General features: G+C 43.8%; 2 protein-coding genes across 4 annotated transcripts in view; one reads left to right on the forward strand and one right to left on the reverse strand.

The window, feature by feature from the left end:
* Positions 1-8,884: 8,884 nt before the first annotated feature.
* Positions 8,885-11,278, forward strand: mad2l1 (MAD2 mitotic arrest deficient-like 1 (yeast)). The gene is made up of 5 exons (XM_036551966.1): positions 8,885-9,004; positions 9,428-9,574; positions 10,026-10,146; positions 10,412-10,515; positions 11,100-11,278. The coding sequence occupies exons 1-5, from the start codon at positions 8,941-8,943 to the stop codon at positions 11,270-11,272; spliced, it is 609 nt and encodes a 202-aa protein (XP_036407859.1). The 5' UTR covers positions 8,885-8,940; the 3' UTR covers positions 11,273-11,278.
* Positions 11,279-12,678: 1,400 nt separating this feature from the next.
* Positions 12,679-23,863, reverse strand: part of pde5ab (phosphodiesterase 5A, cGMP-specific, b) — a 50,756-nt gene continuing 39,571 nt past the window's right edge. For all 3 annotated transcript variants that reach the window (XM_036551231.1, XM_036551230.1, XM_036551228.1), the window contains exons 13-21: positions 23,485-23,610; positions 21,194-21,288; positions 20,747-20,834; positions 18,592-18,692; positions 17,264-17,341; positions 17,039-17,102; positions 15,068-15,142; positions 14,725-14,808; positions 12,679-14,334 (exon numbers count right to left, since the gene is read on the reverse strand). In XM_036551231.1, coding sequence (XP_036407124.1) covers positions 14,212-14,334; positions 14,725-14,808; positions 15,068-15,142; positions 17,039-17,102; positions 17,264-17,341; positions 18,592-18,692; positions 20,747-20,834; positions 21,194-21,288; positions 23,485-23,610 — 834 coding nt within the window. In that variant the 3' untranslated portion in view covers positions 12,679-14,211. The remainder of the gene's footprint in view (positions 14,335-14,724; positions 14,809-15,067; positions 15,143-17,038; positions 17,103-17,263; positions 17,342-18,591; positions 18,693-20,746; positions 20,835-21,193; positions 21,289-23,484; positions 23,611-23,863) is intronic.

Below are 23,863 nucleotides of genomic sequence, written 5' to 3' on the forward strand. Positions count from 1 at the left end.
TGATAAATAAGCCTCAAAGGAGATTAATATGTAGATTGCTCCATCATCAGGACACTAAATCATAAGTCTCTAAATCACTTTTCCATTTGGTAGATTCTTCATTGAGGACTGAAAAAAAAACTCAGACAAATCTGTAAGTAGCAGGTAAAATCGATAACCTTTATGAATGTGTAAACACATAAAACGGCTGCATACCATTACAAGAAAATGCAAAAAAAAAAGCAAAAACAAAGAAGAAACTAATAGTGAGATTCAGATGGAAAGAAATATGGAAGATGTTTTCAATGCCTGACGATGTACCTTGCCACATTAGTTCCATCCTCACCCTGGTGGGGTCTGAGCACACCATCTGGAAATCACTTGTCCTCCCTCTTAGAAAAATATAATGAGTCAGCTGGTTGCAGGACTGTGGGCAAGTTATCCTTTTGACCCCTGCAGTTATTCCTTCCAATAGCAGCCTAATCCCATTTCATGTGTATGAAATCATAATGAGCAACAGCCTTCGGTGCTCATTAAAAGTAATTAAAAACAACAGCATTAGACATAGTCCCCCCCCCCCCCCCCCCCCAGATAATGAACCAGTCCCACTTTCTGAACTTGACGGATCCACGTGCCCTAAAGTGAACACAAAGTTTGCATCCCTTCCCCCCTCACCACCGTCCGCAGAAAATCAGAGGAAGAAATATCATCAAGGGAATCAAAGGAATCATCATTGTCCAACAGCAATAAAACACACCCCATTTCCTATTTGCCTGAGGTTAGGCTCTCAGGGAAGTCCTTAAGGAAAGCAAAACTTTTCCTGTGTGCTGAATTATGATGGTGGAGCTGCTGATTTTTGGAGGCCATATCTTACTTTGCACACAGGGGACACACAGCTACACCCAGACTGATAAGCACTGGAACAGGAAGCAAATTCCTCGATACTCTTCTCATTCAGGAATCCCTCCTGAGGGGTCACACCATATTAGCTCTAACGGAACTCTTCCCTGTTATTACTATGTTCCATTAAGCACTTGGGAACGGACCTCTGTTCCAAAGACTCCCTGACTTTGTTGCAACAGCGTGTCAAACAAGCCCCAGCACAGATAACTCAGAGCAAACCGTGTTTATCCGTGCTCGGATTAATTCAGGCATGGTCCTCCTCTCTGTGTTTGGCTCCGATTTTGCGTCTGCATTAAACGGGAGTATGTGATTTCACTTGGACACAAGATCGGGGGTGTGGGGGCTTAGAGGAAGCCTGGGGCCAATGTTAACTCAATCATGCAAAGGAATACAGAGCATGAGAGATATTGAGTGTGGTATGTGCTGAGGTGGGGATCTTTCTGGAGAAGAATTCAACCCAATGTGCAATTATACACGGTTATTTCCAAAGACTTTTCTGTAAGGCTATTATTCACATTGATAAGATTAAAGCTAATTCATGGTTATTTAAACAGATCTTTATTTTCCATTTTCAGCATCATAAGGAAACTCCAGTGAGAGCTTTAACCTTGAGTGAGAATAATGAGTTAAAGACACACACACACACACACACACACACGCAGGGACATGCACACATACAAACACACACGCATACTTTGAATCTCAAGTGTGGGATGGCTGACTGGCGTGTGTGAGATGCTATCAGATGAGGGCATTGTGTCTGTTTCTCAAAACAAAACACAGCTGGAGAGTTCTAGGTAAGAACTGTAGACCCAACAAGTCAATGAAACAGCAGTCCTTATCACACAAAAGCAAAAAAATGTATGCAAACGAAGACAGATGATATCAATGTGTAGCTGGTATGTAAAGAAATGGCAAAGGCAGTTTTGGCCGCATCTAACCTTTGACCCTGCCAAGAATCATGCAAAACAGTCCTTAGAGACAGATTTCTTGAATCAAAAACAGAGAAAAAGTAAGCTGATGCTATCTGATCAGTGGTGCATGAAATTGGCTATTATGAGAATTTAGATGTTATGTTTACCAATATGCAATCATCATGCATGCTCTCCATGGGTTTCTAAAACAATTATCAGGTTGAACAAAAATCGCTGAACGAGCAATTCCCCTCAGGCCATGTAATGTCTATCTGAATTCATGTTGTTATTTCAATCTGATTTCTTTGGCCAGATGAGCAGCTCGGAGACACTGTCTCACGTTACTGTGAGCACTACTTGATGTGTCATCCAGTTGGCTCAGATGACTGAATCAACAGCACTTGGTTCTAAATGAGCTTGGTGCTCATTATCACCAGTGATCACTAAAACACTTGGTTTGCGGAAGAAGCCAGAAGAGGGGGTTTTGAAATGCACCCTTGCACGTGACAGACAGAACTGTATTTCAGAACAATAAAAAACCGGTCCATCAGTTTTACCATTTTACCTCCGCTTGAAATAAGGGAGCAAATCTTCGGGGTCACACTGTAACCTCATGTGACAGTTTTGGCCGCTGGCCCGGGAATCCATCCGCATTGGAAAGCCTTCTGTTCTCCTCTTCAAACACCTCAGCGACTCTCCAGAGACCGAGCCAAACGAGTACACAAACATAGGCTCACAGGCCTCATCACAGAGGGAGAGAAACAGAGACAGGGAGAGAGAGAGGGAGAAAGAGAGAGAGGAAGAGATGGAGAGAGAGAGAGAGAGAGAGAAAGAGAGCGAGAGAGAGGAAGAGAGAGAGGGAGAGGGAGAGAGAGTGAGAGAGAGAGAGAGGAAGAGAAAGAGGGAGGGGGAGAGGGAGAGGGAGAGAGAGTGAGAGAGAGAGAGAGGAAGAGAGGGCTGTGGGATGGCAGGGGTTTTTAATCAACTCATGGACCAGCCTCAGCTTCTGCCAAAGCTCCAGGTGGGTCCTGAGCTCCAGATTTCAGAGTGAGAGAGGAGAAGGGAGGGGGAGGACAGGAGGAAAGAAAGAAAAAATGAAGAAAGAGGAAAGGAAAGGAGCATGGACGACAGAGGAAAGAAGAATGGAGAAAAGGAGAAGAGAGGAATGAAAAGGAGTCGAGGAAGAGGGCTAGAGAGCGGGGAATTAAAGACCTCTGTAACCTTCACTCTCATGCACAAATCAGTGTCCCAAAGAGGGATGGACCCCACCGGCCTCCTCCCCTCACGCCTCTCCGCTCCTCCACCCCTCGCCAACCCAAAAACCACACAGCATGTTTGCGAGTTCTACAGCAAATCTGAGGCGCGGGACGTTCCCAGAGCCAAGTTCCGAGCAAGACAGAGTGTAAAGCGAGCACCCGGCGCAGACAGCAGCCAAAAGCACAATTACTGCATGGGAAAAATATGTGACTCGCGCTGCAGAGGGAGAACACAGCAACACGCTTTAGACATGGTTGCTTCCCATGTTAAGCCTGGACACTGAGAAACATGCTCTGGTAATCTGTGCATCCTATTTACACAATATAAATCACAATGATGACCCAGGAATAGGCAGGTTTGTTTGATGTATTGCTCAAATCAAGAACAAAAGTCCAGGCTTTGTTCAGCTGTCCTTTTCAGTGAAAATGAAGCTAAAAGTCGGCAACGCCACGGCTACGTCTCTCTATTTTAAACGCAAGGTCACCCCCTCCCCGCTACAACAGCCTCTGTGCAGAATGTTCCAGACGTCATTCAACACCACTGACCCCTCACTCCCCCTGTCTCTCATTCGTTCCCCCTGGGAGGGTCAAAGGTCACAGGCAGGGGCCTGCCATGTGACTACACAGGCAGGCTCTCAGCGTGCGCGCGCGCGCTTCCCCCAGACTGAAAAATGCAGAGTAACCCCCGAGAAAGCACTGTCATTCGGAACCTGGTGACAAGGAAACCACATGGCTGCCTACTTCCCAGAAGGGACTTAATTGTTCGGTGGATGCAGTCCGTCAGGCAGGGTCTGTCATGGGCCCTGCGTCGTGGATACTCCCAGAGGAGGAATCCATTTTCCCCCCACTGCACAGAGGCCCTGTTGTGTCACAGGCCTTAGGTTTGCGGCGCCGGCAGAAAACACCACGCAGCTGAAAGGGGGCGACAAGCCACAGACAGCAGAATTAACAGTCACCCGCATTGGGAGGCGTGCCAAAAAGGTCAAAGAGGGGGTCTTTGCAATTACCTTTCTGCTTTTACAAGTTCCTAACCCTACACAAAGGAAGCTCACTGTGGCGCACCAATTCTATTTTTAGCACAGCAGAGCATGCTGGGAGCTAACGTATAGCAACATGTTAAGTGAGCCCCGTACACCTAGTGTAATCAAGGGGCTCTGCCTGGTACATTTGACACTAGATGAATAGGCGCTGTTTTCCAGGAACACAGAGTTCCTTTCACCATACATAAACCAGCTGAAAGAATCTTTTCTCTCTCACTCTCTTACTGGATACAAAACACTATATACGTGCCCGGTTTACTGTTTCCCGCACACGTATTGGTGACCCTGCATCAAAAACACGTTGGTTCGTTGAACTGTACCCGAATTGATACAATGACGCAGAGATTTGTATTGTGTCAAACTATAACGCTTGGGATGACATGTACAGCAGATGGGGAGGGGCTGTTTGGGAATGAAGCTGGTATTTTGCAATGATCGACGGGGGGGCGTTTAATCAGTGTACACAATGATGTTAAGCAGAAACAGATGAGCTCATTTTGTTTCGCCTGTGCAGAGATGGAAGGAGACAGATGTGTCTGAGCCAGCTAACAATCCCTGAAACGTTCATCTAACCCCCAGAACACAACAGATGTGTTTGTCATGACCATTAAAAGTTTACTGTTTCGTGGACAGATTCACTACTCTAGGATACAGCTAAATCTCTCACGATAATAAATACATAAAATGACTGTAAAAACTGTACACACGGGCTTTACCAAGCAGCATGTTGATAGCATTAAAATAGGTGTGAGGTTTTCAATAGTTTGATGGTGCAAAGGTGGAGATAACAGAAATTCAACATCTAGGTGCTATGGAGTTGCAAAGCCCTGTACAGTACGCTGCTAATAAATGCATATACCAAGGGTTCAGATCTCTGCTCCACAGCATATTGCTTCACTAGCGGGCAAGCAATCCGTGTCTGTAAATATTTACAGCAGTTTTTATCTACAGTTGCACTGACACAACAGACATCCATTTGGTGAAGTTCAGCAGACAGGGAGCAGCTGTTCTGACAGCTTGTCTTTACAAAAATACAACCGTGTCAGTGACAGGAAAAGGATTGTCCAGGCAAAGGCAACCTGTATGCCATCAAAAACAGCTGATGTAGGCAGTTCCTGCAAGGAGGGGTGTGAAGATAAAGTACAGTGTGTGCTTGTGATTCCCCAATGTGATGTACTGTCATGTACTGTACAGGACATGAAGAGACTTCCCCCTCATTCTTTGCGAATTTTTTCACTGTGAGATATTCCTTAGTCCACAAAAGCCTGGGATCACACAACTTGGAACTTCAAATGAAAACAGTACTGCACTGGCTTCCTAAGAAACACAGAAACTAAAATCTCCTGCCTAATGGCACTGTGCTGCACAAAATCTCAGCGGATCATGTTTCAAAGTGTTTCTGGTTACTGATGTTAGGAACTGTGAGTGACAGAATCTTTTGTCCTGGCTCCATATTTGCCAGCTTCCATCAGTAGAAGGTAATTTACTCTGTTGGTTAACATGTGGAGTGAAAGGCTTGGATTTTAGCATCAGAATCCTGCTTGACGGTATAACTGCTTCACGCTCAATTTGGAAACGTGAGTCTTAGGACCAAATCACACTGGACTTCATCACATTCAAATGAATAATTCAATTGTCCATTTTGTGTTAACAGTGATATATCGTCTTCTTTTGAAGTTGTGTAACCCCACTCAAGATTTGTACAGAGGTGGTGATGACTACTGTTGATGACTGAGGGTGAATACTGTGGATTCCATGTGCTACAGTATTTCCATGGTGGTGGCATAATGGTAAGGAGCATGGCTTATAACCAAAAGGTTGCTGGTTTTATTGCCCGCTGAGGAACTGCTGCTGTACCCTTGGGCCAGGTACCTAACCCACAACTGCCTAAGCAAATGTCCAGCTGTATAAATGGATAACATGTAAAAATTGTAATCTGTGTAAGTTGCTCTGGATAAGACCATCTGCTAACTGCCAATAATGTTATGTAATCTATTGCATTGCGTAGGTGCTTTGATGTAGTTTGCAGAATCCTCTAGTTATTCAGTATTTATGCCTGTAGTAACAGGTTCCCACCTAGGGCTCCCAGCCACTCTTCCTCAGTCAGTTCTAGTGATTTTCCTTCAAGGCAATTGCATGAAGAGGAGAAATGGAAGACTGAGCAGAAATACATACCTAATCCTCACAGTCACATTCTATACTCTTTGTTTATCTTACTGCCCCCCATATGCCTGTGTTTACACTCTACAGTGACTCTACAGTGTACTATACACATATCCAAAGTAGCATAATGTTTTTACCATTACAAAACCAGTTAGGATTTACTCTTACTATTAAGTGGAAGATTTGTTGAGCATCAATAAACAGATTTACTAGTTTTGTGGTTCCCTTAACATCAGTTTTACATGTTAACAAAATGATACCGCAGCCTCATATCTCCACAATTTTCAGCAGAGGTTTAACAGCTAAGAGCACAAGCTTACACAGCTGGAGAAGGCACTAAACATCCGGAGAGCCCTGTGACGCAATGCCTCATTTGGCACGGTGAGATCCAGCTGCCAGATGTAAAAGAACCAAGGAGGAGAGGGGCACGGGGCCAAAAACCCAAAAGCGCCGGTCCATCACCGTCTGGGGAGGACCCGAGCTGGAAAATTCAACTTTATCGCCGCGCAGGGTTCCTAGAGCACTTAACACTCCGTTTCATGTTGCCCGGCGAACGGTCACCGCGCGTCTCTCGCACCTTGGGTCACGTGTGGCAGGCTGGAGAAAGGGCGCCGGGTCACGTGCTTAGAGAGCGCTCTTCTGGCGTTTTATGTGCGTCACGTGTACTCCCAGGGACGCAGCGAGACTCCCAGCACGCAGCTGAGCGCCGCCCTCACGGTTTTATGACACCCAGGCCCTCCGTGCCTCATGTGGAAGCGAAGCCAGGTGGAGTCAGAGCACACGGTCAGTGTGAAGCACGGCTTTGCTGTTCAGTTGTATTGTCTGAGTGTGCTCAAAAGGCTTTTCAATTGTATCCTCTGCTTACACAGTGACAATTTCTTTGATAACAGTTTCTGATAATTATATTAACAGTAAATATAATAATGACAATGCGTGGAATCCGTGGAAGACCACTGTTAGGAGCTAGACTGATGCATTCAATGCTATGCTGTGGCTGATATTTCCAAGGTGCACATGGTGGGCAGTGCTTTCTGCAGACAACTGAAGTAGGCCTAACTATCTGCAGGTGTGAAATGTTTAGTAATGCCATCTGGCAGATGATGTAGTTCCTACAGGAAAAAAAAGTATACATTGTTCATGTTTCCTGTTCTTTCGCTGTTTGAAGAATCAAATTAACTGTAATTATCAAAACGTGACACACAAAAGTAAACACTTCACACTGACAGGACAATTAACTGATCACGCTCTGCAATGGGCTGCTTACCAGGAGTACTATCGTGAGTATTTTACACAGTGCAACAAAACAATAATAAATATTCTTCTTTAAGAAGTGAACGTGAAAGAAGATGGTTTCATTATGATCAGCGCATGCCTATAGACATGAGGTACCTCCCCTTTGGTTTTGCCTGACCTTTATCAAAATTTCAGGTGGATGTGGAAATCACACACAATTTCACCACACAGCTACAATGTTAAAAGAGGTTAAACTATTACTGTTTTCACATTTAAAATAATGACATAGTGCTCAACTGTTAACAATGTATCTGAGGGGTTCCAAGTGACTCAACTGAAAAGCCAATCACCTTCGCACAGGCTGAGCCATACAGCCCAGATTCAATACCAGCCGTGTTTTTTTCTGGTAATGACCGTGATTCCACAGTGGTGGAACAAATTAGCTTCATGCCACTGGGGAGAGGAGGGAGTAATTCAGCTACGGTTTCCTCATTTTGTCATTGTCAGGGACCTGGTTATTTTTCAGGGACCTACAAGTTGCCCAGATGAAATCAGTGGAGTGGCATCTACCCTCCAACGTGCACCCACTGCTATGTAGTGTGCTGTGGGACTCCTGAAAAATACATTTTGGCTGCATGAGAGTGTATTGGAGAATCACATTCATCAAGCTTAAATGCTCCTGGGCAACAGCAGGTTGTCACAGTGAGACAAGACTAATGTACAACTGGCAATTCCAAAACGGGGTTGCATAAATGTGTAAAAAAAAAAAATCATTTTGAAAAATTAAGAACACATATAACCCCATTTTGCTGTTGTTACTCTCAGACTCACCGTTCTGTTTCCTTGCATAAGTGGCCAAGGGAAAAAAATAATCAATTCCTTAAAATACCACTTGCCCACGGAAACATGGAGCCTTGTCTGGTGCAACAGTAACTGCATATTTATTTCCAATGTTTTTTTATGTAAAATTCAGAATGCATGCACCATTTTGCAGCACCCTGGGAAGAACACCGTTTCCATTGAATCCTCTCTGTAAAACTCATGCTATATATGTGGACAGTCTGCTATATAGTGTGTTTATATCCCAGTGCAGTAATGGGTCTGGGATGACTTTCTTAACTCCATGAGCGTAATCCGTTTATGTATTATGTTTCGCTATTTACGTACCGAGTAGATTCGCTGATATGTAATCCATAAGGATACATCACACCGTATTAACTGAGTGTGCTACATGTACCGATACACATGATATACGGATTTGCATTACACCCGCGCTGCACCAACTCGAACGCGGAGTTTTAAACCGCGTCATCAGCAGTGCGCCGCTGGTTTGTCACGTCACATGTCACAGTACACATGCGCAGCGCCGTGCGATTTCAAACCGAGCGGCGGTAAAACTGCAGGCGAAACGAACGCAGTGGAAAAGGCAAATCGCTGAGGAAAAGTTTGACAATGTCGAGCACGTTGAAAGGGATTACTCTCAAAGGCAGCGCCGAGCTGGTTGCCGAGTTTTTTTGTAAGTATTGCTGATAGCGTCGTTTCATCTGGTTTGTTTTACCTAGCTAATGGCCAATACATTGGCTTGCAATGTAACGTTAACTTCTAGGGGTTGGAGGTAGGCCATGGGGGAGGGGACTGCTAGAATAGTTAGCAAGCAAACACATAGCTTGCTGTTTATAAGAATAAGAAATGACGGTTTCGCACGCTAGTGTGCTTGTTAACGTTAACCACTGCATTGATAAGCAATAGAAATTTAACTAACATAACATTAATTAGGAATTCGACTGCTAGCTAGCTAGCTAGGTAGTGTAGGTCTGTACGTCATCGTATTTGTCCGTACATTCTGTAGACAACCTAGCTAGCTCCCATAGGCAAGGAATAGTTAGCTGTTAGTTAGAATGACGCACAATTAAGCAGTTTTGCTTCTTGCGTTTTTCAGCATTTGGTATCAACAGTATTTTATACCAAAGAGGGATCTACCCCCCGGAAACTTTCACTCGAGTTACCCAGTACGACATGAGTCTGTACCTCACCACCGACTCCAAGCTGAAGAACTACCTGACCAACGTGGTGACCCAGCTCAAAGGTGGGGAGTTGCGTTGTATCCGGATGGTAGCTAGTGGGTTGCCACTTTGTGCTTACATGAGGCAAACGTAACGAGCGTAACAAGATGTGTTGCGTCAAAATGTTGCCTGTTTTGGGACTTTTGAAATAAAATATCTCCTGAAAGCGGTATTTGTAACGGGTGAATTAAAAGGGGAGAACCTGAATACACAGCCTTACGTTTAAATCCAGTAAGGCAAACGTGAGTGTGGAAAAACTTGACCTGTTTTGCCGATCGTAAAAAATGTTTATTTGATTATAAGGTTCTTATTGTGTGTTATGTTTATAGTAAATTATAACTATTAAAGCGATCTTTCCTGTTGAGCAATGGGTGATTTTCACTGTAAATGATTTCTCTATTGAGCACTGATTGTTCGGGCTTTTCTTGTGTTTATGTAGTGTGTGGTTTATTCACTTCATTTTTTTTCTTGCAGAGTGGTTGTTCGACTGCACAGTTCAGAAGCTTGTCGTTGTGATAACGTGTTTGGAGACTAACGAGGTGTTGGAGAGGTGGCAGTTTGACATCGAGTGTGACAAGACCGCTAAGCAGAGCAGGTATGACACTGCGGTGTTCGTGTCTTCCAGCAGCCAGTGCGTGCCTTAATCATGTCACACCTGGTACTGCATAGTTCATTTTTCAACCTGCCTTTCTGGGATTCAGTCTAAAGTCCAAGTAAAGACTTTGCATATCAGGGTGACACTTTATCAGAAGATTCCTGCTTAGTATATTGCCTTTCTGTGTGGCTGAGTTTCTGAATTACCTGGAAGGAGTATTGCAGGAGACTCATCCTCACTGATAACACTGTTCTCTCCATACCAGTGCTCCCAGAGAAAAGTCCATCAAGGCCATTCAGGAGGAGATCCGCTCCGTCATCCGACAGATCACAGCCACGGTCACGTTCCTGCCGCTGCTGGAGACTGCATGTAAGTGCGGAGTAAACCCACAGGGTGCACTTCGCTAACTATTGGGACGTTTTTTTTTATTATCAGTTTTAATCCAGGCTGTAATCTTTTTGAAAGTGGGTTGAAGTGCTGCTTTCTCAGCCCCGGTCCTCGGGATTCGGTGTGCACTGCTGTTCCTTCAAGCTGTGTTCAGCGAATCAGCTTTGAGAGGGAATTTCATTGATTACTCATCCAGATTTGACATCACTTGAATGTGTTAGAGGAGTTGGATTAGTGCTGACATATAAAAGAGGGTGGGATTTAAAGAGAATTTGTTCATATTCACGAATGAGATTGTTGTGCTCGAGAGGCACAGCGTGTGTCTGCTGTGTTATTCGTGCATGTGGCCAGCTTTTTACCTCCCAGCAGTCCAGTCTGCGTTTATCTAGAGGAGCTATGAGAACATCATTCTCATTTATATTCAGGAGCCCATCTATGGATGTGTTTTGTTAGTGGAGCTGTCCATGTTCCAGGGTTTAACAGTTGCATCATGCATACCGCTCCAGATGCAGACCCTTGTGCTTCTGCTCTAACTTCCCCCTCCCCGTGATTTAACCTTTGTCCAGGTGCGTTCGATCTCCTCATCTACACGGACAAAGACCTGGAGGTGCCCGAGAAGTGGGAGGAGTCCGGGCCTCAGATGATCACTGACTCGGAGGAGGTTCGTCTGCGCTCCTTCACCACCACCATCCACAAGGTCAACAGCATGGTGGCCTATAAGAGGACCGACTCCATGTAGACTCGCTGCCCACAGCAGAGCCATGTATATACCGTGTCTGTCCAGAAATAAGTGTAAAAACTGTTGTCTGTAGTCTTGTCCTTGTTCTCCTCTACTGCCTTCCCACTCTCTTGCTCTAGGGGTGTGTATAGTTGGTGCTGATGGGTCCTGCATCACTGCCTGATGTAAATAATACTGGGGTAACTGATGCATGTAGTTCTTGTGAACACTTCCTGTTACTACTTACTTCTCTGTAATTGTGCAAAACCCCAGTTTTAGAATGTAGTGGTTTCTGTGTTGTATTTTAAGAAAAGATCTGAAATTAAAAAAAGTCTGATTTCCGTGTTGTCTTTGAAAGCTTTCCGTGTCCTTGACTGCAAGCAGCCATTCATCTAGTTTCATTTCAGCTTTTTTTGTGTTGTGTTGATTGAGTTTGGCCAGCAGGTGGAGACAAATTACCAACAATTACCTCAATTTTAACAAAGTGTTTCCATAGGAAACCGGGAGCCAGATTTTTCATGATGTACTGAATAAACCAAACAAAGTAAATCTGTCCATTTTGACTAATTACACCAGCTGTTGCAAGTGTGCCATTTTAAAATCAAAGAACTTACATCTATGCTGAGTGTAAATGCATCAGATAATATAAGCTCACGCTGGAGCTGGAGTTGACACTGTTGTGATAATGGAACTGAAGTGTGGAGCCCTCCATTAGTATGGGATCAAAGGTACACTATATGTGTGAAATTGACCCATTAGGGGAGTTGCCTGTCTTGGGCTACTACTGGTGCTACACTATGGACAGTCTGAATCAAATGCAGTTGCAACCCAGACGCAAAGACTCAGGCGCCATGTGGATTCAGTTAGGTGTGCCATCTGGTCAGCTGTGTTAGAACAAAGACCCTGTCTTCTGAAATCTTGGAACTGAACAAAGATCTGAATGGAAGTCTGGGGGAGAGTATTTGAGATATGCAATGGCAGTTAAGACTAACAAGTTCCTGAATGTCACGCTGCAATAAAGAAAAAAAAAGCAATATAACAAATGTGGGTGATGCTCAATGCTTGGCTTTTAGTGCTGTAATAAGTTTAGCCTCTAGAGGGCAGTATTGGTAAATTTGTGGGAGTAGGTTCAGCATTGTGCTCTGGACATTTCAGTTGAAGGCCTTTAGACATAGTCATTGTTCAAGAGAATCTGGCTCCTAAACTAGGAAATGTGTAGTGTGTTGATTACAGATGTATGTAGAAAATGTTTTTCTATATGGCTGAGGGATCTTGAGTATCTCAGATTCTGTATTGGGTTAAATGTCCTGATGCTATTCAGAAAGCACGACACATGAAAACCACACCATAGAAAAGAAGCGGTTTCTTTTTACTGGAATCGACCATTCCCTTGATCACAGCATTCACTTGTGTCAACCATACCTTTACAGAGGCATTAAGCTTCCGCTACACAGGCCATCCATTTCCCCAGTCTCTGGACATGCTGAAGCACTGCATCACCTCAATTCTACTACATCAAGGCAACTGTTTTTTTTTTTTCAGAGCACAGATGAGAATAACGCAAGGCAGAGCTTCTATCCAATCAACAGCAGTAGGCGTCTGAGACCTTTGATAGGAAGTACAACCACAGAAATCAAACGGGTCTTCTGACCACAGAGATCTACTGAAACAAAGTGCTGCACAGTTCAGAAAGATACAGTAAGAAACTCATTTGGGCGGTGGTGAATTGTTCCTTATATATAGATTCTACGATATCTATATGGTCACTAGCTGTTAAGTATTTTGTGCATCAAACATAAATAGGAGTGTGAAGGTGACTTATCACAGCATGGGTCTGCAGGAGCCCTCTGGAGGCCTTCACTGTGTGAGGCAGATTATTCTGGGATGCACCAGCCGCCATGGAAACACAGCCTCTTTCCTTATTTCACCCATTTCAGTATGGGGCAGTTGTCTGGATAGCTGGAAGTTTTTTTCTGTTAATATCTGAATATTATAAAAGTGCACACAACCAACAACGAGGCATTTCAAAGAGGAAAAATGTGTGTGATATGCAAATAAACCTCCTAATGGTGATATTTAATACAAAATAGACTCTAGCAGCAACAATGTCTTTGGTGATCCTTTGAACTTCTATTTTGGAACTTCAAACACCCAACCTTATCCTCTCTCAGCTCAGGGTGTTAAAATTGGCATCAAAAAGGGACACCTGTTGGACAGCTCATTGTCAGACCCGGTGACAGCAGGTGTCCGGAAACATCTGTCCCTTACTCGACTGGCATGTATTATGTCCTGGCCTAATGACGTCAGAGCATGGCAGTGAAGTCCAGCAAAAAAAACCCCCAGCCACATCAGACACAGGTCTACCATGACAGCTCTAACCCTTCCAAAGGTACAAAACAAGCTGACGTATGTATATACAGTTACATGTGTGGAATTCACTGTGTGTAAAAGATTGGTTGCCTTGTGCTGTCTGAAACCCCAGATAAGCTTTTTTTTGTCTCATATCTAATATAAGACTCTCTCTCAAAAGACTTTCATATTATCAACACGAAACTGACTTTGTATAAAACTAATAAATATATAAAACAAATAAATACTAAGATGTGATGTTAAGACAATGTGGAAAAATGTCAAAAAGGCTATTATTCTCTCATTCCTTCATAGTGCGTGTTTGTGTGGTTCAGAGAGACTGTGCTGTGTGTGTGTGTGTATGTGTGTGTGTTGATTCCCATAGAGGATCTTCTCTCGGTGAGTGGACTGCAGGAATATCCTGGTTTTCACCGTTCATAACATCCCCTCCCCATGCTTTCAGTGTGAGGGATATATTATATATATATATACTGAGACTCTTTGGCAAACAAAAATCTCGTTTGTGCAAAAAGATGACTAAAGGAATAAACATAGCTTAAAAAGGTGGAGGTTTTGGGGCAGGGGTGACAGTGTCCCGCGTCCCGGAAGATTTAGGACGCCCCGTTGACCATTGCCTTCTCCTCTCCCTGCTCCGCCAGGACCTTCCAATTCTGCCTGTTCTTCCTGCACCCTTCCAGCAGCGGGGAGCAGGATTCAGAAATGCCAGCGAGGGTCTGAGGGAGAGAGGGGGGTGGGTTTATCTGGAAATTGGTGACCCGCAGACTGAAACAAGTGCGGAAGCATGAGGAACACACCTGACAAGTGCTCTAACCCGACTAACAAAGCTGCTCTTGATTTAGAGATTGGTGTACAAGTGCCTTTCAGTTAACAGGTAATTCAAAGTGGGGATTTATTTCTGATCTATGCTTTACCTTCAGTTTTTTTCTCTGCCAATACCAACCCATTAAGGTACCACACAATGCTGATGGACTACACACATACACACACACATACAGACACACACACACACATATAAGCGGACACAAACATACACACATACAAGCTGACACAAACAAGCACACACACAAACACACACATGCAAACGGCTGAGGGCGGCTGCTCACCTCATACAGCTGCGTGCAGATGGCATCAATGAAGGACACCTGCATGCTAGGAATCTTATCCCGCTTCTCCCGGTTCATCAGATCCTGGGAGATGAGGACAAAATGGAGGCAAGAGAAGCTCAGAATTAACTAACCTCATACACTGCACGCAAACATGTGAATGAGTGGGTTTACACATGTCGTCGAGGTATTGTGTGGATGTGGAAATGTGAGACAACATGCAGACAAACCGTTATTTGTAGTTTTGTGTTTCAGGTGCGGCGTAGGTACAATGCATTGAAACACTTATCTCATGAGTGAATGAAATGAAACTAAGGCGGCCAGGAGAAGGCTCCACACTCACAATGGGCTCTATGTTGAGCTCCTGCCTCTCTTTGTCTCCCTGCTCGAAGAATTCAGTGGCGACAAGCTCGGCTATCTATAAAAAGACAGGAAAAAAGAAGGGAAAAGGTCAATGGCTCAATTGGCAATCTGAGTGCCTCCGTTCCCGTCCCCCCAGCTGGTACTCTGAGTTCTACCCCCGCCTCCCCCAATCCGTGACAGACAGAGGGAGACAGAGAGAGATGACGAACGGGAGATTGTAAAATGTGACAGGGTCACCTTTTCACTGTCTTTTCCATTACAGAAAAGCCCATCTCTGAATTGAAGGTGCTGTCTTTGATACACTGCGAAAAAGGTCCCCCTGTCTCCGGTGGCTGGATCCGATGAAAATGCCATTCAATCGAAATCCTGACCGCATGGCAGGGTTGCACAAAAGTGTGGTTTGGAGCGTTACTTCAATAAGGCATTCAAGTCTGACTATTCAGAAAAAAAGCACATTTCTATTAAGTGCTCACATTTGGATGAAATGTGTCATATTGCCTCTGTTGAGTCAGCTCACTCCTTAAAAAAGATACTTTTGATGTCAATGGGACCACCTGGGTTAATACAGCACTGACAAAAAATGTTTTTTATGAAGATCTACATAGTTCAGTTTTGATCAACACCACCAACAATGGTTAAAGGGTTCTGCTGTCCCCTGCTCTAAATGTTTTGACGAATTTCAAGGACCTCTTTAATCAGTATGAATTTAAACACAGGCATTTCCCGGCGCAAGTAATGAGCCAATTGATGTGCAGCCAGAGGGGAGTAATCAGACTATCAACCGTCTCTGTCTTTGTATCTCACACTTGGCAGGAAAATTCACCATCCTCCACTGAATGCAGCTCTTTGTGTTCATCCCCTGAGCGTCCAGGTGCGTTTCCTCTCCACCACGCACCCCATAATCCACAAACCCTGTTTTTCTCCCAGCAAAACATGACCAAAAACCTGCAATCTGTCCTGTTTATTTCTCAGATGCATCTCTGCCGAGGAAGGCAGACATCGCAGATCTTCAGCGTTATAATGTCAACAACGGGTCTCTGGGGGTTTCTGTTGTCTGTTTCTCGTTTGTTGCTCCTCAGTTAACGGATATAACGTATACTTAACGGATATATATTTAGTAACACTCCCCCTATTTATGTGATATTGCTTGTCTGTGCACATCCATACATATATATGTACATATTTTTGCAAATACACACTTTATGCATATAGAGACTCAAATACATCTCCTAGGTATTCCAACTGGACTGTTGGTTCAGTACTCCCTTACATAACACAAGTGTGCGGGATGGACTTCATCAGTTTACAAATGGCAAACAGGATCTGACTAGTGGCTGGTCTGTGGTGCACCAATCAGCCTCTGGCAGCACAGGAAAACAGCTGCAGCACTTTCTGATTATAGCTCTTTCATCAAGGGAAAAATGCTACTTGTTTCTGTTGGAGGGGGGAAAATGAAAGCACAGTCATTTTTTTGTTTGTGTGTTCAGACCGGGAGCCGCATTGCGCCTAAAAACAGGACGGCTGTACGGTGGTTGACGTGGATCTGTTCTCTCGGCAACAGCGGGAGTGACTGCAAACCATTTCAGAGGGAAATGTCCATGCCGAGGATACAGTAAAACCGGCCGTGTTCTCAGAATGAGGCCTGGTTTATTGCTGCTCAGTGCAGTGAGTGACACAGTATTCAAAAAGATCCAGTATTCACCACTTTCACTGAACCATGCAGTACACGCTAGCCTCTTACTGGCCAACATTACATAATTTTACCCAGTAAAGCACCAGCCAAACTTTAGTGGCCGGTGCTCTTGTCAGTGCCTTTTTGCCATCTAGTGGTGAAATGAGGGTATTGTCTTTACTTTGGTGGAGCTTCTCAGTGGTCAGTCACACTATTGCTTCTCTGGCTTCTCAGCCACAGCTGTTTAAAAGAGCTTCTAAAGGCAAGTGAGTTACTCACCCTTCTCTGCACAGGCCAAGGCTTTGTGATGGCAGAAACGTCACATGCTGTCATCAACATCGACCTGCAGGGTGGGAGAACATGGGGCAACACACACACACACACACACAAACATACACAGATATATCAGAACAGTAAGGTCGAAAGGGCTGCGTGAGGGAAAAGCTTCAAAAAGAAGAAGAGGGAGAGCTCAGTATGGGATGTAACAATGTTTTTACAGCATACCTCAGTAAGTCTCTGTGACAGTCGTCATCCCAGGCAAACTGATTGTTCTTGGTGAGATCAAAGAATTCACCTCTTTTCCTGCAAATAGACAATAGACAAAATTACTGTCCCGAGCACAGCACAGATGCTGACAAAGAGTGAAAATGAAAAACACTTTGAGTGATCAACCGAAAAAATATACTGCAAACAGCAATAACTATAACCATACTGCTACAAGGCAATCTGCTGCAATAAGATCCATCAGCTACTACCAATATTGTGAGAAATCAAACCACTGTTCACACAACAGTACAAGTACAAAATTGAGATTGTGACAGAATCCAGCATTAATACAGTCAACACTTCCCCTTCTGTATGAAATATATCTTTTCGGTCAAGTCAACGTAGAACGTATTTGAAAACAACTAATATTACCTACGCCTAATAGCCCCACCAGCTGTATAGCACTTGTGGTGAAAAGCACTTGCCATAAGATTATATATTAAATGAACACTGTTAACAACCCCAGCTGTGTCTACACAGCAGTGGGGACATTAGCAGGGTTAATATGTATGTGGAAAAGTGAGAGCAGAGGAGGTCGTAGCACTGGAGACCGATTAGGAGATAGCTGCTGTCTGAATGAGAGAGACACAACGAGACCCTCAGCCGCTTCCTCTGACTGCTCTCTTTAATCACACAGCTACAGCACACTCAACGCTGCATTCAAAGTACAGGCTGAATTAGAGGAGGCAGAATATACTGCAATTATTGGAGACAAAGTCCTTCCTTCCTAACTGCAGATGTAAAAAAAAAAAGAGAACAATGTCTCTAATAAAACATAACTATGTCCTACCAAGGGAAGATAGTTTTTAATGGCTGACAGAACATAACCCCTCACCCCCGCTTGCTCTGGCCCTCTATGCCAGAAAGTACAGAGTGTGCCATGAAACCAGGGGATGCAGAACCAGAACAGACGTTTCATAATCCTGAGTGCAACACCATGCATTCTCCTGTTTTTTAGTGTGTTCTCAGGGTTCTAAGTCCTGTGCTTACAGGCTATTTTTGTTGCTTAAGGTGTCCCATATGACACAACAAGCTAGAGCATTATGATATATGCCATGCTAATTACTGTATATTTAATACTATCCTCTATATGAAATATTTGTGTAACGAGCCATAAATATTATTAACATCAATTTGTTATTGCACAATTCACAATATAATTATTAACAGAAAGAAGATCATGGTCTCCATTGATATAAGACTTGGGCCACTCCTGTGCACGCAGATTTTTCTATTTCTGTCCCCTTCTTTTCATAAACCAGCTGTTTCTGTCACCTGGTACCTACTTCATGTAGAGTGCCAGGTCTGTGGCCAGAATAGCTTTCTCAATCATCTTCAGGGTGGCTTTATATTCATCCAAAGATAGACCACTCAGGATCTGATTCCCCTGAGAATGAGAGAGATAGAGGGAGAGAGAGAGAGAGAGAGAGAGAGAGAGATAGAGAAACAGAGAGAGAGGAAGAGAGAGAAGAGAGAGAGAGTGAGCATTAAGACCGGGAGAATGAGAGGGAAAGAGAGGGAAATGGTAAAGTCTGTAAGTCATCATTCATAAGGTTTTGCACAATGTACCTCGAGACACTCACATTCATGTGTTATCATTTACATATGAGCAGACATGAGCGAAAGGCTTCAACATTAGAGACTGACACTAGAAAAACAGCCCTGCAATGGACTGACTCAAAAATTCAACTCTGAGAGACTTGACACTCTAAAAGACCCAAGTGACAGAGTGAAGCTTCAAAATACCCACGTGATAAGCTGACACTTTAATATACACCTGATAGCATGAAAAGGGACAGACCACTTTGGCAGTGTCTGGCTGTGCCTGTGAGGAGTCAAGGAGTGACAATCAATCAAGAAAATCTCCATAGACTTTCGGCTTCATTTGAAACGCTTCAACTTTAACTTCACACGTTCCACTAAAAATAACATTTTACGGTGTGCGTACATGGTGCGCACACCGCTGAATGGGATGGCAGAAGATCTCAATTGAATTTTACAAGAACTTTGAGCCTGATTTATTCCACAGAACAGTGTGTGACCACAAAGCTGAGCCCACCTCATTTAACTTCATTATAAGGTGCACCATCTGATGACAGCTGGAAAGCACATTACTTAATGCATGGCCGCACACGGCAGCGCGGCGTGGCAGGAAGGAGCAGGACTTGTAACCCAAAGGTTGCTGGTTTGATTTCCAGTTTGGGGCACTGCTGTCACACCCTTAACCTGCATTGTCTTAGTAAATACCTAGCTGTATAAACGCATAACATGTTAGCCGTGTATGCTGGAAAACAGCATCTGCCAGGTGGAAAATATGAATGTAAAATAATATTCCGGAAAATACACAGTACTGAAATATATACACAGCCATGTTCGGCTCCCAGACACACTGCCAGTCTGCAGTCTGCGTTTACAGTGGCAGGGTTCCTGGGAGTCAGGATAGCATCCTGTGTCAGCGGTCACGCCCTGGGGGCATGTTTTTTGGGTTCCCTTTCCTTATAGCCGTGTTTTCACCGTGGAGACCAAGCAGTCAGACATCCCTGAGGTGCAATGTCACCGGGACGTTTTATGACCCGCCACTGACCTGCCTTTTCCACTTATCCTGCGCTAAAGCGAATTTCAGACTCGTTCGGTCTCTTGGAACTGGAAGAAACGTTTATGACGTTTCTCATACCGCCACGATTTACGGTCCCTGTTTAAAGTCCTCCGCAGCGCGTTCTAAAATGCGGGCCGTGTTTATCGAGCTGTGAATATGATGCAAAAAAATTCTCCGGGACAACAGCGAAACAGGAAGAGCTAATAGTACCAAGTACAAGTTGTGATTACTTTTTAATTTGATAATAATGACTGTCAGATTATTCAATGGAACAAAGGTTATTATTCCATTGGCGCGCTGATGTAATAACCTCTACTGCTGTCTTTCCACGGGGCACTGTTTATTGGACTAACTGAAAGGGAAAGCAGACACAGAGAGGAGGAGGAGGAGGAGGAGGATGAACGACAGTCAGAACAATAAAATGTCTTTGACAATGAAATGAATCTGAAAAGGAAATCACTGCTGAAAGCCTGCAGTGTGGATATATTAATGCAATCAGAGCTGACCATCATTCCTGTCTGCACTTCCTTCACAAAAACAGAGATAAATCGGACAGAAAGGAGGGGCCAGAGAGGGGCCAGGGTTTAATTTGCCTGTTGCGTGAGGCTGTCTGTGTGCTCTCTCTAAATTATACATACAGTGAAGGCTTTCTGGATGATTAACACAGTCTAGATTAACCTTCTTAAGACAAAGCAGGACAAATTCTTGCGTGAATGAGGGAGTGAATGTGAATTCAGGTAACGCCTGAATACAAAAATAAACAAGTGAAGGAAACTGCGCGAGTGAATTAGAGTGAATGAACACCTGAATGAATTGAATGATTGAATGAATGAATGCATGCTCACTGGGCTATTGAGGATCATCAGGCACTGGTCGAAGTGGTGGTGCTCCATGGTGGAGTGGCAGTAGAGCTGGGCCAGGGGATGGTCACTCCTGGAGTCAGAGAGACCAAAATTCACTCCAATGCCCAATACCAAAAAACACACACACAGTCACCCACAAACACATACTGAGCAATATCAGTTATCTTACATATTCATAGTCACTTGTGACTCATAGTCACAAGATGTGTTATATCATGCTGTAATGTTTATCTTGTAACACACAGCCTCCACTGCTGTACATATGTTTATTTAGACAGCAGTAATATACCAAATATGATGAAGGCAATGAGGAAGTCAACTTTGATGGTGTGGTGACAGACAGTGTTATCTCTATAGCACTGATCAGGCCTCTGCTGAGGTTTGAGATGACAATGCTAAAGTTGATAAAGTAGGCTTGAGTTCTCCCACCTCTGTATGTAAGAGTTGTTGACCCCTCGGTGGTCCAGGTCATGACTCAGAGTGGCGATCATAAGAGCCAGGATCTCCAAGTCATTCAGTTTACACTGCAAAGTCAAACAACACTGTGTCCGTTACACCCACACCCTGACTCATTATGGTCATTATGGCTTTTATGGTAAAGAGTAGGGCTGTCCTGGCCAAAGTCCAAATCTCTCTCAATTTGGCCAGCTAAATCATGCTAAATAAATCCTAACCTCTCCACCTTAGATGGAGTGTGACAAGCCTTCGGCCATGAAACTGGTGCCACACATCACCCAAACAGGGGCTACTTATTAGAGGAAAGTTAACCCCCCTCACTACTACTGGAGATGGGATGCCCTCTTCTGTTCTTTTGGATTCACTCTATGTACATCTTTTGATTAGTAAGTCACCTCTAAACAACAGCTCCCAATTTAATTCCAACTTAACCTCTTATCTCTTTTTTCTGGCACTCTTACCAACAAAACAGATTTGGTAGAACAGATTTTTTACAAACACTATAATGTACATCATTCATCACAGAAGATGCTAAATAAAACCTTCCTACTAGAAAAGTGGAAAACATGAACAGATTGAATAGCAAAGGAACAGCCTGAAAAACACACTAATTGTGCCTGTTCCTGACGCTCGTGTTTCACTGGCACGAGACAAATACACTGGATTGGCCACACAGGAGGAAGAGAGAGAGGCCTCCACAGATCTGAATCCCTCCCTCACGGTCACCGGGGAAAGACAAACAAGGGCTGATCACCTCCATAATTACACCCCCTGTGTCCTGCTCTAAAAATAAATTACAGGGCAAATACGCAAACATCGCGACTCTAAATGTCCTATATGACTGGCTCATTAACCCCAGAACGAGCTGATTGCTCACCCGCTGGCTTCTGCAGCATCTGCGGGGCTGGGCCTTTTAGAGACTTCAGACCATCTCTCAGTTCATCTACACTTATTAGCTGTGCCATCCATAGCAGAGAATTTACCTGCCTGTACACTTAGGACATAAGCTATGTGCAAGTGAAACAGAGCATTATGGGAACGACATAGTGGCTTTGCTACACCTGAGCTTCTGCAGGGAAAACCAAACACGTTAAAGTCTGGGAGATTCTAGAATATCTGCAAGACCCCTCAATGTTGACTTTATAATCACTTGTGTTATTCTCCAACAAATCTATCCGTGTTTAACATCTTTTCTGATAAAACCTATGAAAATAAGAGGAAAAAATACTCATATTATTTCCTGGATTCACTGCAGTGCATAAAAGGGCAGAATGAAAAATATTTAGTAGATTAGATATTCTTCTGGTGAACAAATTTCACAGAGTTCTACTGCAGGACTATAACAAAATTCAAAATGGGATGCCACCACTCCAGCTCAACATTTATGGGATGTGGAAGCAAGGAGAAAGCAAGTAGAAAGGTTCACAGTGGGGAAAAGTGGAACGAACCTCCCTGACTTGAAACATTTACATTTGGCAGACGTTCTTATCCAGAGCGTTTTACAAATTTCAGATAACAGATACAGGAGAGCTGTTCCTCTCACTGCCTGGCAGGGCAACACCAGTTTTTTGAAACACATAAAGGCTATTTCTGGTAGCCAGCAGAGGGATATCATGAGGAGTGAAACATCGAAACAGCATTCTTTCCACTGACACTGTTTTCTTCGTTTCTTGTCAGATAAAAGATTGCCCTTACAGTTATATATTATTTACACCAAAAACCCCTTTCCCCTCAATGAAATGTTCTGTTATAGAGATTGAACAATGAATCAGAAATATTTAGTCTAGTCTAATCATGGGCCCGGTTTTTCCCCAATACGGCAAGACATTTATAACAACATACTGTCTTCACTGTAATGTCCGTATGCCCTCCATGGCAGAGACTCACTCCCTTTTTAAGGGGAGCCTTTCCTTTGGGCTGTGTTTCCGACAGTCTTGAATGTCACTGAAATATCAGCATATTGCCAGCTGTATAAAGGGATAATTCATTAAATTATTTTAATAAAGCCTAGGGATTTTCTGTGCTTAGGGCACAGAAATGTGGTTTAAATATTCATGATACTGAATGTCGAGTCACTGATAAAACCGTTGGGGCTCGAAAGGAATAAAGTGCATGTTACGAGTGATGATGTCACTCACTGAAAGGTGCCCACAGTCTGTCATGTCAGCGGCTTGGGTCATGAGAAACTAGCCAGCATCCTGCCTGATTATAAACTGGTTAACTGTACGGGGCTTGATGTGTTATTAATGGCTGAACACCTTTACCTGTATCCTGCCTGACTTGAGGACCGCAAACATGCATTGGGAGGTGTTGAAGGCGTGCCTCCAGTTGTGATACGCCACATTCTTCCTGTAGTTCTTCTTCACACTTAGGATCCAGTGGCAAAGGCTCTATACGGAGTGTAGGACAGCGAGAGAAAGAGAGGAGAGAGAAAAGAGAGAGACAATAACTGAGACACTAAGAGCATCCTCACATATAAAATTAAATGTTGCCTTCAGACTCACAGGTGGTGGTATCACAAGTATGATCATTACTTTTGAACGATACCTGTGCAGTCGTTCACATGTACCAAGAGACTATGAGAGAAACTTGCAGGTATACTAAATGATAGCTGGACATTAATTTTCTCTTCCCTCCTGTGGT

This window comes from Megalops cyprinoides, chromosome 18, assembly GCF_013368585.1.
Source record: "Megalops cyprinoides isolate fMegCyp1 chromosome 18, fMegCyp1.pri, whole genome shotgun sequence".
NCBI lineage: Eukaryota > Metazoa > Chordata > Actinopteri > Elopiformes > Megalopidae > Megalops > Megalops cyprinoides.